At 44.0% G+C, this 12998-nt stretch overlaps 1 protein-coding gene across 2 annotated transcripts in view; it reads right to left on the bottom strand.

The window, feature by feature from the left end:
• Positions 1-12452, bottom strand: part of Fam102b (family with sequence similarity 102 member B) — a 59535-nt gene extending 47083 nt beyond the window's left edge. For both annotated transcript variants that reach the window (XM_041653680.1, XM_041653689.1), the window contains exon 1: positions 12307-12452. In XM_041653680.1, the coding sequence (XP_041509614.1) occupies positions 12307-12443 (137 nt within the window). In that variant the 5' untranslated portion in view covers positions 12444-12452. The remainder of the gene's footprint in view (positions 1-12306) is intronic.
• Positions 12453-12998: the final 546 nt, after the last annotated feature.

Here is a 12998-nt window from a genome sequence, read left to right as displayed (position 1 = left end):
TTGATGCTCTTTCAACCCCCCCCCCCCCCCACCGCTTTTCGGCCTCTGCAGATACAATGCTCATACATAGTGCACATAGACATGCAAGCAAAAATACTCATACACACAAAATAAAATAAATACACATTAAGAAACAAATAAATCTTAAAAAATAAAACACCAATCTTGACAATGAACAAGGCCATTTAACTGTTAGCAGTACCGGGAGTAGCTTTTCTCTGTTGCATTCTTTTATAGATGTTGAAAATTTTTCATCCCTTGATATCTGTCTTCCTATTTATTTATTTTGCTTAACTTAGCTATTGCTAGATACAGTGATACCCAGCAAAGATGCCATTTCCCAGACCTCTTTGCAATCAGACATGTTGATGCTCAGGTCTATGGACTATGAACAGAATGTCCTCTCTCCATTTCCTCATCTTCCCGGACTGGGATTAGGATGCAGGGTGAGCCATAGTTTCCAGGGATGAGATAATACTCTGGGAGCAGCAATATAAAACGAGTCCAGGTACCTGACAGGTTGACAGGGTAGAACCACAAGAGTACCCCGGACTTCATGTCAGAGAACCTGTTTTGTATAAGCCTTCAAAAACCTGTATTACAGCATGTGCCATATCCTAAGCTAAGAGGAGCACAGGCTTCCCATCTCTGTTCAAGTGCTTCTGCAAAAATTAAACAGAAACAAGGGGTAAAATAGACACAAACACGTATTCACCATTTTAGTTTTTGAAGATCTTAACTTTAAGACTAACCCAAACCTTTGGTTATTAGTAATATTCCCGATCCTCAGAATCCACTATCTTTTCTGGATCTCTATCTGATGGCCAATGCCCTAAAGTGAACATTATGTGTTTTGAGACAGGGACTTGCTGTGTAGAGTAGGCTGCCTCAACTGATGGTCACCTCACCTTTCTAGAGCTCACACAGACACGAGGTCAGCAGTGTTTGTTTTTCTGCACTTGCTTTTCTAATTGTGCATAACGTCCTTCAGGCTCATCTGCCTTGTCACAAACGACAGACTTTTATTGTTTTGGAAGATGGAATAAATTGAATATGCCACATTTCTTTTACCCAGTCACCTGTTTGCAGACACTTAATGTTGTTTCACTGTTTCGGCTACTAAGTATAGGTATCTTTTCAGCATATTGCTTTCATTACGTTGGGATACATACTCAGAAGAGGGACTGTTAGGTTCAGGGCATAAAGAGTCTCCAATCTGTAGTCAGACAGCATTAAAAAATATTGGTCTCTTTTGGTTACTTTGTGTAATAGTTTGAAAGAAAACGGCCCTCAAAGGGAGTGGCACTATTAGGAGGTGTGGCCTTCTTGGAGTAGGTGTGGTCTTGTTGGAGGAAGTGTGTCACTGTGCAGGTTGGCTTTGAGGTCTCATATATGCTCAAGATACCATCCAGTGTCTTAGTTCACTTCCTGTTGCTTGCAAATATAGGACTCTCAGCTACTTCCCCAGTACCATGTCTGCCTATACACCGACATGTCCCACAATGATGATAATGGACTAGACCTCTGAAAATGTAAGCCACCCCATTAAATGTTTCCTTTATAAGAGTTTCTGTGGTCATGGTGTTTCTTTAGCAATAGAAACTCCAATTAAGACAGAGGTTGGTACCAGGAGTGGGGTATTGCTGTGATAGGTCTGACCAGGTTTTAGTTTGGAGGAATTTAGACTTTTGTACTTCAGGTTAAGAAAGCAGTAGAATGCTTTAATCACTGCCTAATCGGCCATACTAGTAGGAGCACGGAAGACAATGGTGCTGAGAATGATCTGAACTATGGGAGGCTAGCTCAAGAGGTTTCAGAAGAGAAGAATTTTAGTATATTGCCTAGAGATCATTCTTATGATATTTTGGTGAAGAAAAGTGGTTGCTTTTTGCCCTTGTCTGAAGAGTTTGCCTGAGGCTGAAGTGAGTTGGATTAATTCTGTTGACAGTGGAAATCTTAAAGCAGTCGAGTATAGACTGTTTTGTGGCTGTTACTGTTCATGCTTACAAAGATTTATAAAGAAAAGGAATAAGCTGGGCAAGGAAAAAGGAGCACTAGGAAGTGGAATGGGGCTAAATCCTATGTTCAAGGAGATAAATGGATTAAGAAATGGGAAAAAGGGGCTGGAGAGATGGCTCCGAGGTTAAGAGCATTGCCTATTCTTCCAAAGGTCCTGAGTTCAATTCCCAGCAACCACATGGTGGTGCACAATCATCTGTAATGGGGTCTGGTGCCCTCTTCTGGCCTGTAGGCATACACACAGACAGAATATTGTATACATAATAAATAAATATTTTTTAAAAATTATGCTTTCTTAAAAAAAAAGAAATGGAATAAAGGGAGAGGTGCAAGATCCCCTTCAGTTAAGTTTCCCATTTGTAAAAAGGAAGTAAAGAAAAGTTTAGAGCCACGTGTGGTGGTGCACACACCTTTAATTCCAGCACTCAGAAGGCAGAGGCTGGCAGAGCTCTGAGTTTGAGGTCAGCTTGTCCTACAGAGCAAGTTCAAGGACAGCCAAGCTTGAGCAGTGTCAAGGACAGAAAGCTGGTGAGGATGTAATTGAACCAGATGGATATGTTCCAGCAAGCAGTAGAACTTGGCAGCTCCAGCCATGTGGTTTTGGCTTTAGAGTCAAGGAGTGACTAAGGAAAACCGCTGAAGCTAGACTGTGTCCAGGGTGTCCCCGAACGGAGGCCTACAGAGGTCACTGTGTGAAGCTAAGAAGTTTAAGCCTGATTGCCTTGGGGACCCCAAGACATTAGAGATGCCAGAATCATGGGATACCTGCCGAGGAAAGCTGCCAACAGGGAGTGAAACCAGCCCAAGAGAAAGAAGTGTGTTGCAGTCAACAAAGCTGAAAGGATTTGGAGATCTGAAGAGAGTTTTGACATCAGACATGGAGATACAGAGTTTGGACTTGCCCAGCTGGTTTTCGGTCTTGCTTTGGTCCAGTATTTCCTCACTATACTCTGTTACCTACGGTTTGGAACTGTAATGTATATCCTGTGCCATAATATGTTGGAGGTATGTGATCTGAGCTTTGATTTTGATTTTACAGGGGATTACAGATAAGTGATTGCATGAATCTCAGAAGAGACTTTGAGCTTTGGACTTTTAAACATTGTTGAGACTATGATAGACTATAGGGACTTTGAAGTTGGACTGAATGCATTTTTACATTATGATATGTCTACAAGCCTTTGGGGGCCAGGCAGTGGAAGAGGAAGAGGCACTGTTAAGAAGTGTGGTCTTGTTGGAGGAAGTGTGTCACTGTGGAAGCAGGCTCTGAGGTCTCATAAATGTTCAATATACTGCCTGGTGTTTCAGTTCACTTCCTGTTGCTGACAAGATATAGGGCTTTCAGCTACTTCTCTAGCACCATGTCTGCCTGCACGGTGACATGACCCACCAAGATGAGAATGCATTAAACCTCTGAAAACATAAGCCACCCATTAAATGTTTCCTATGTAAGAGTTGCCATGGTCGTAGTGTTTCTTCACAGCAATTGAAACCCTTACTAAGACACTTGGTGATCTCAGTGTGAAAAAAAACTCAGTGGAGTTTGAAAACAAAACATAATATTAACAATGCTTGGCGGTGCACACCTTTAATCCCAATACTTGGGAGGCAGAGGCAGGCAGCGCTCTGTCATTTCCAGGCCAGCCTGGTCTACATAGTGAGTTCCAGACCAGCCGGGACTACATAGTGAGACCCTCTCTCTCTCAAAACAACAGCAACAACAAAACAAAACAAAAACAAACAAATACTGGTTATTTTTTATATTTGTTGAGCTTTCTCACCTTAAAAATCACTTAATGCAAAGAAAGGAAGGTTGGTAATATAAATCAAAGACGTTAACAACTTGTGAAATTCACCGGGTGGTGGCACATGCCCTTAATACCAGCACTTGGGAGGTAGAGGCAGGTGGACCTCAGTGAGTTCAAGGCCAGCATGGTCCAGCCTGGTCTACAAGAGATAGTTCCAGGACAGGCTCCAAAACCACAGAGAAACCCTGTCTCGAAAAACAAAAAACAAAAAACAAACAAACAAAAAAAACCAAGGCCAGCATGGTGTTCAGAGCTAGTTCCAGAACAGGCTCCAAAGATACATAGAAAAACCCTGTCTTGAATCCCCGCACCCCCAAAAATCCTTGTGAAATTCAATAACTCCATTTCTATATATCAGTCTTAAATAATAGCAGATGTGTATTATGTTGGTTACAAAGATGCTTACTATGGTTTATAAAATTATTAATAAAAAGGATACAAGATAATTATTTCAGAGGGGTGATGGGGAACCTCCTTTAGCCAATGGCCTTTGAGAGGCTGGACCAGGTTGGGCGTGGCCTTGGGTACCAAAAAGCCCGTGGGACCGCCCACTTGCTCTCTTGCTCCTTGTTTGTTATACCTGGATGTTGCATTGTTTTTAATTTTTATTGTGGTCCGTGAGCTTTTAATAAAGAACCCCTATTATACCCTGTTTGGAGCTAGTGTGGGATTATTTGACTTGCGTCTCCCCCCCCCCCCATTTGACGCACTTTTCTTTCATCTAGTGCCCGATGTGGGGCCACGTCCATGCTTACCAGGATCCCCACCACACTCCCAAATCGCCAGCCCGTCCCAGCCCGGGCATGCTTCCTGCCTCTGCCTCTCCTGCAGGGACCCAGACCGCCCCACGTGCAGCACGCCACTGCAACCCTCTCCGTGTACAAAACTGCTTTAATTATCCTTAATAACTACTCTTAATTTGTTAAACAAAACATTTGTCAATATCTAAGCAGACAAGAGCACGGGGCTGCTTGTATCGCTCCTCCGCCACGTGGCTGCAACCACAACCCCTGCTGGCCAATAAAGATTATTACACCTGCACTAATTCTCTAAAGTTGCCTAAGGACAGTAAGTAAATTGATAAATTAAAAAAAAGTTATATAATAACTGACAATATTATCATTCAAAAATTTAATAATTTATTTATGCTATGGATGGTATTCTACAAGGCTTATGTGATTTTCCTTATACATCCATTTATTTAATTTTAAAAATTAGCTTTTTTCATATTAAATCCTTGAAAAATGGTTTAATAACAGAGCCAAAAATGAGGCACTTTAAAAAATGATACAGTCTTTACAGACTAATAATAAACAACTAGCTAAAAAATTAACACCATTAAAAATAACATTAATTTGACAGACAAAATTCAATCCATGTCAAAGGGTGCTAAAAATATTATCTTTATTTAAATTAGGATAATAAGTAAGCTTACTCACACTAATAATAATAATAGTAATAGAGTGAGCTATTATTTATAGACAAGTTCATTGGAATAGATTCTTGTATATTGATACAAATTCAAATTATATTTGTTATATTGAATATACTATTTCTATTTATAATATTTATACACCTATGCAAAGTTATTTTGTCAGATTGTATTCATGAATATTTCTACCTCTGTTTAAAACATTTTGTATATTGATACAATTTTAGGATATATTTATCATCTTACATTATACATTTCTACTTCTGATCAAGATACTTATACCCTGTTTCCATTTTGAGGTCATTGTCCTCATTTGCTGCATGGTTGTTTAAAATTATTTAATATTCTGATATGAAGTCTTAGTCTTTAAGCTATACCGGTATTAAGTATTATAGGTCAATAGTCATCCATGTTTGTCATACTTATAGTTAGACTAATCAGGTTCTTTAGATACATAAAGATTGTATTCTGCATGGAAAGATAATCTTCAACCACTTCAAAGCTGTAGAATATGGCATTTAAATAACTTAAGGTTCTGTTGACGTGAGACATGATTGCTTCTGGCAGCACCAATGTATTCCTGAGAGAATGTTGAGCACTGAAGACACTCCACTTGGAGCTTGTTTCTTCTTGGCAAAACTGGTCTTTGGGCAAGGAACAGCCTATGCCTTGACCACTGACAAAGTGCATGGTGTCAGGACTGGGCAAGCAAGATACAAGAGAAAAGACTGCCAAACCTTGCCAAGACAGGGTAAGATGGTGCCTCTGAAAATGGTCTGTCAGTTACTCTAGGCCTTAGCTAAAGTTGGTTGCTCCAATATTGCAAATGAGACTTTGGGTGATTGCCCAGGTAGCCAGTTGTCTCTGTGATTTGTTGCACATTTTGGAAGTTGTTTGGTTGCACTTCCTGCTTACTCAAGTAATATTATCTCCCTTCTCAGGCCTTCGATGGGGTTAAAGGCTAGACAGTAGTAGTTACTTTCCTCTCATGACTTAGCCAAGCCATTTCTGCTACAAGATTTAGACTCCTTAGGATAGAATAATTATTAAACTATTTAGCATATGTTTCTTGCTTAATATTGTTTATGCTGGTTGTAATTCTAATCTTTATACGTGCTATCTGTTCTTATTATATATAGTTTTGTATTGGGTTTGGAACTCTTCTTTTTTAGACAAAAGGGGGAGGTGATGGGGAACCTCCTTCAGCCAATTGAGAGGGTAGACCAGGTTGAGTGTGGCCTTGGGAACCAAGAAACCTGCTGGACCGCCCGCTCGCTCTCTCACTCCCTGCTCCCTACGCCTGGATGTTGGATTCCATTCCTATTCCTCATTGTGATCCGTGAGTTCCCCTCTAATAAAGAACCCCTTATTATACCCTATTTGGACCTAGTGTGGGATTATTTGATTCGTGTTCCCCCCATCTGATGCGCTCCCCTTCAGAGGGGTTTAGTTCAATCATTGGAATATAATAGGGTAATATGTAGCTATTTGAAATATTTTGTATTGACGCCTATTTGACTACTGAAAGAGTAACTGAAAATATATTAGGTACAGCAAGATCTTATTTCAGTTCAAAAAGATCAGTGGCCAGGCTTGGTGGTATAGGCCTTTCATCTTTGTGAGTTGGAGCCAGCCTGGTCTGCATATCGAGTTCCAGACCGGTCAGTGTCATATGGTGAGACCCTGCCTATAAATAAATAAGTAAGTAAATAAATATCAGTGATAGGTATGGGTTTTTTTTTTGTGTGTGTGTATGTGTGCACATATAAGGACCAATGATGGTATATACCAAAATATTAACAATGGTGGTAAGCTTTGCATGGTTCATTTATGGGCAATATTTGCTATTTTTGCTTCTCTAAGTTTTCCAATATGAAAACATTTTTACTTTTTCCATATGGCAAAAATTAACTAAAAAGAAGGATACATGTGCAGGCAATTAAAAACTCGAAAACAAAGATGTTCTCTGGCAAAAAAGAAAAAAGAGATCCCTTTAGCTTGTTTACAAAGTCAGAGATCCAGTACACAGATGTGCTCGCTAGCTTCCCGGACACTCCCTGAGTTCACATGGGTTTTTTCCACAAGCTCACGCGAAACTTGGCAGCTTCCGTAGTTACCAACACAAACACATGTAACACACATGCACACATGTGGAGACAAGGCAAACTGGGAGATCACAGGTATGTAGGGAGATTTGCTTCCCATCCTTCCTCTGTTCAAATAGGCCAGAGTTAAACACGTCCTCACAACCCCGAAGTTTTAAAAGTGATTTACATGCTTTCCTAAGGAGCAGTCTGGAAAGATTCAAATAATATGTTTTTCTGAAAGGTCTTCAAAAATAATTTATTAGGCAGCCCTTGGCTTCGGCTGAGTGGACCGTTACCACAGTGCATTGTATTTCAAATGTTTTGCTGACAGTGGTGAGACCTAACCGCTTGCCTTAGCCATTTTTAGTATCACTGATTCAAAATAAAGACCTTCATATTGCCTCTTTTTACTGATTAAACCTTCAGAGGAGAGTCTAGATCCTTCTAAAATTCATTTTCAGCCATCATCTACAAACAAACAAAGCAGTGTACGGGAATTAGAACAGGAATATAAGCAGGAGAGTATGGCTCCAAGAGGCCAAGAATATAAAGAATCCACATAGCAAAACAAGGCCCATTGTCATCTTAAGTGTAATAGAGGAAGCAAACAACTTAACTCCTCCTATCTCCACAGCAGTGGTTCTCAACTTTCCTAAGGCTGCCACCCTCATGAGGGGACCCCCTGTGGATACAATTATTTCATTGCTCCTTTGTAACTGTAATTCTGCTACTGTTATGAATCATAATGTAAACACCTGATATGCAGGATACCCGAAATGCGAACTCTGTGGTGGTCAAGACCCACAGGGTGAGAAGTACTATTCTACAGCTATGGACAATGCCCCTGCTTCCAAACCAAAGAGCATTTCCTCAACTTCCCTACTTCTGTCAAAGGCGCAAGGAAGGCATCGGCCACTGCATCACCAACCAACTACAAGTGACCGACATGAAAAGCTTGCGCTCAGGTCCTCACCAGACCCAGGTTGCTCTCACAGTCTCTCATTGGTCTCCCTGTCTCTAATCTATCTATTGCCACTTGAATCCAAACAGGAGCAGGCTGCCGGCCAGCTTAAATTCCACTTTAATCACATTACAGGGCTGTTCAAGAATCCTGGATTGAATCCTATCCTTTGAGCAGGGAAATCCTATAATGTTATTCGGAGCCCCTTTCTAATATTATCTGTGCTGCTCAGATGAGCTCTCTGCCATTCAGCTGCTGTAGCACCAGCTCTATTAATGGCTTGCTCAAGCTGTCCTCCCACCTCACTTTCTCCTCGGTGCAAACTCGCCCTCTCGGCACGTTCAGCTGAAATACTAAAGCAGCTTGCAGCAAACATTGCAGCCGGGAATACAAGCCTTTTTCTTCTCGAAACTCACATGGCCTCTGAGCCACCGATGAAGCAGAAAGCCATATGTCTCCTACTGTCCAGCCAGCAAACAGCTATGATCTAATTCCGTTAATTGGAGGTAATTCCCTCGTGGACCCTTGTATTTGCTTTGCGTCTTACATCCCTAGACAGAGAGCCAGGAATCTGCTACGTGCTCAAGTGATACTTGGTGAGCCATGAGATGAACGGCTTGCACGTTTAGCTTTTGAGCAAAGCCAAGTTGTGTGTGTGTGTGTCTGTGTGTGTGCGCGCGCGTGCTATGTAACCTTCTGTGCATCTACTAAAACTCTTCTCCAGAGCTGGCTCAGAGGTTAAGAGTTTTGACTGCTATTCCAGAGGTCCTGAGTTCAGTTCCCAGCAATCACATGGTGACTCACACCCATCTGTAGTGAGATCTGGTGCCCTCTTCTGGCAGGCATGCATGCAGTAGAACACGGTATACAAAACAGATAAATCTTTAAAAAACAAAAAGACTCTTCTCCAATACTACAGATATGATTTTTGTATGGGGTCTCTAAGACCACGCTTAGGGCTTGGGGATTCCTTAGGGTGCAGCGGACTCAGCACACAGCCATACTCACTGCTGCAGACACTGCAGTTCCTGGATGCACAGCAGAATCAGGCCACAGCTTCTCTTGCACTAGACTGTGGCGATATGCCATCTGACAGGGACACTCATGAGGTGTAATAGGACTGGCGGCTTAGGTGACTGTCCTCTGTTTAGTCGGACTAAAACTCTAGGCTCTCAGAAGGCTTTTAGCATGAACACACGGTTTGTACAAACAGACTAAGCGCAGTAAGCCATGCTCATCGTCCAGGCAAGAAGATCACGCCACTAATCAAAGATAATCTTGTCGGCAGGCCTTTCAAGGTGGCGGTCTTGAGCCAGCTTTAATTCTTCTACTCAGGAGTCATCTCATATCGCTAGGGGGGAAATGTTAGTGCCAATCATTTCTGATTCACTAAGGTCCCCTAGAATGACTTTTTAAATTAAAATTTAGCATTTGGAGCTGTATGGTCTAGGGGCGGCACATAAGTTTGATAGTTCAGGCTTTCTATTTCTCCCTGTAGAGGAAAGTATATATATATTTTTAATTGATGAGTGTGAGTGTGTGTGCGTGTGCGTGTGTGCACCTGTCTGTCTGTGTGCATGCTCAAGTTTATGTGTGCATGTGTGTTTTAAGGCTGTTTCATGAAGTCCAGGCTCACCTCTTTCTCTTCTACCTTGCGTTCTGGGACTCAGGTCTGCACCAATATAGCCAGCTCATGGGATCATTCCTAAGCCAATGCTTTGGTACTTAGGATAAAGGAATTGGTGAACATCTAAGTAAACACAACTTCTTCATCACTGAACGCCAAAGGACCGTAGCGTTTCAGGGACACTGTCCTATGCAATCCTCAAGACAACCCCCAAATCACTGACTATCTCAGTTTTCCAGTTTTTACCTGCGAACACCTAAGTAAGCCCATAAAGTTTTCTCTTGATAAAGCCAGATTTTAGCTGGAGGAAGAGTCTGTTTAACACCAGGCTTCTTGGCTTCTCTCCCCATCCCCCAGCTGAGGATAAATCCGGTTATAATCCTTGCATCTTAAATTATTAGGAAGCTGCCTTCAGGAACTCTTCAACAGCACACAGCTTATTATGTTGTCTGGCATCATAATGTTTGAAGTCTAGACCTGGACCAGCATCTTGGATTCCCTGATCAGACAGGAGGGGGTCTTGGGAAGGTATGCTTCCCAAGACTCAATTCATTTCCTTAGAAAAATAAACTGTCCACTTCATCGCCCCGCTTAGGGTAGTAAATAAGAAAGCATGTTTAAAAGACCCAGTGGACTTGTTTACTGGGAAAATGGAAAAAAAAAAAAAAAAGGTCTGCTTTTGATGACTAACAGGCTTGTGAGAAGAAGCACACCAAAGCCAAAGCAACACTCCAGGCAGAGAAGGAGGTACAACAGAAAGAAGGGTGAAGAGCCGGGTTCTGGCCAGCAGGTGTCAGCACTGCGCCAGAAGCTCAAGCCCAGCTGCTCCAGGCTGGGGGAAGGGGATAAGAACCCTGAAGGAAAACTTTGAGGCCTCAGGGTAAGGCTGTCACTTGACCCCCATATGACGTTCAGGATTGGCTTAGGCTTTTCCATCCCATACACACATATATGTATATGTATGTATATATATGTATATACACACATATATGTTTTTGCACAGTTCATTGTTCTCTGACAGGAGTGTTAAAATGGTTGTGATATAATCATTTAGCTGAATGCCCATTGTCATTACAGTTTAATATTAAAGATTAACCTTGGTGGACTTTTATTTTGTAATTTGGAGGATCAGTAGCGCCCGAGCATCTGTTCATTAAGCAATCAGGCGTTTTCTGGCCTCCATAGGTTTCATTAGTGCCACAGAGGGCGATTTTCTGGCTTCCACCCCACAACCCATTGACATTATTTCCTTTACATTATTAATCGGATGGCAGATGAAAAGAATATTTTTAGTGTAAAAATTAAGTACATGTAGACGGAATACGCATTGGCGATTAGCCCTTCTCCTTGGCTTTGAGAACTTAAAAATTCATTCCAAAACTTCTTCTAATTTCTGTCTTTTTGTAGAAAAAAAAAACACCTAAGGATAAACCTGTGAACTACCTTTAATTTACTCAAGGAATCCTGCCACACACGGCCTCATTCTGTCACCGCTGAAGGATTCTCCCACAGTGCCTAGGGGCTCATTTCAAAATGAGGACAGGGTCTGGGATCTCTTAATTGTTTGTTTTTCGAGACAGGGTTTCTTTGTAGCTTTGGAGTCTGTCCTGGAACTAGCTCTTGTAGACCAGACTGGCCTCGAACTTACAGAGATCTGCCTGCCTCTTCCTCCCGAGTGCTGGGACAAAAAGTATGCACCACCACCGACCGCCCAACTGGGCTCTCTTATTTCTAAGTCCTCCACTTTGAAACTCACCCGCGACACCAGAAGATGGGTAATTGAGAGTATCAGCTCATCAAATGGACACAGAGCTCTTAGGCAAGCCAAAGACTACAGCCTCGTCTGCCAGGAACACTTGAGTCAAGTCAAGCCCGACCAGGCGTAACCCAAGTCCTCTCCTGGCCTGACTGCCCCAAGTCACAGTAGAGTCACAGGAATTAATGTCAACCCACAGACAGTTCCGAGTGGGCGCTCTTGGAACTGGAACCGTTTGGGTCATTTTTACTTCTCAAAGCTTTAAGTTCTAGCTTGTATTGTGCAAATATGGGAATGTCTTCAGAGAAACCAGAAGCATCCTCTCCCCTGTGTCTCCATCGCTCCCATTCCTAGAGAACTGGGAGGAAAACAGACATCAGGGGCCACCTGGAGTCAGGAGAGCCTGAGTCAAGGCCAACCAGACCAACCCACTGAGAAGCACTCAAAGCCCCAACTGAGCTCAGGTTCGTTCCCGGAGGACGATGAGCTCACTGGGCTGGCAGCTCGGCAGAGCAAAGGGGCCAAGCAAGCAAGGGGATGGATGCTGGCCGTGCAACAAGCCCGTGCCGGCCGGCGAGCGTGCGAGCGCGGGAGAGCAGCTCGAGAGACCCGTTACCTGGAGGACTCGGCGGTGAAGCTGCCGCCGTCCAGCAGCCGCATCTTGCAGAAGAGGACCCCGTTGACGAAGGGCACCGAGGAGAGCTCCTCCAGCTCGAAGTCCACCTTAAACTTAAACTTCTTCTTCTTCATCATCTTGAGGGCCAGGCGCCGGCGAGCGGGCTGAGCAGACGGGAGCCGCCGCCTCAGCTCGGCCGAGCCTCGGATCCGCCCAGCTCCATGGCCGGGGCCGCGAGCAGCGCGTGGGGGCGCGGCCGGGGGGCGCCGCGAGCCGGCGGGAGCCGGGGCCGCCTGTGGCGGCGGCAGCCCGGACCGGAACGCACCGGCGGCTGCAGCGCGGGCCCCGGCCGCCCGCCAGGAGCGCTCGCCTTGCAGCTCGCCCGGGGAGTGGGCGCCCGTCCGCTGCCGCCGCCGCCGCCCGTCTGATTGAGAGCAGGGAGAGGCGCCCGCTGGAAGAACGGTCGCTGCCGCCGCCTCCGGGCCCGAGGCGCCCCCTAGCGGCCGCGGCCTGCAGCGCACTCGGCGCGGAAGCGGGCGGCCGGCCGGCGGAGGGCGGAGAAACTCCAAGCCGGCGCACGCCGGGCGGGGGAAGCTGGGGAAGCTAACACGCGACGGCAGTAAGCTCGTCACGCCTCCCGCGGGTTAAAAAAAGACAAACCCAGCCGAAAAAGCTTCCTTCTGCAGCTTCCT

The sequence above is a fragment of the Microtus oregoni genome, unplaced genomic scaffold (assembly GCF_018167655.1).
Source record: "Microtus oregoni isolate MIOR12 unplaced genomic scaffold, Mior012 000000F_ref0000247, whole genome shotgun sequence".
In the NCBI taxonomy this organism is placed as follows: Eukaryota; Metazoa; Chordata; class Mammalia; order Rodentia; family Cricetidae; genus Microtus; species Microtus oregoni.
The sequence above is the reverse complement of the archived record's forward strand: the minus strand, read 5'-3'. Positions and strand labels throughout refer to the sequence as shown.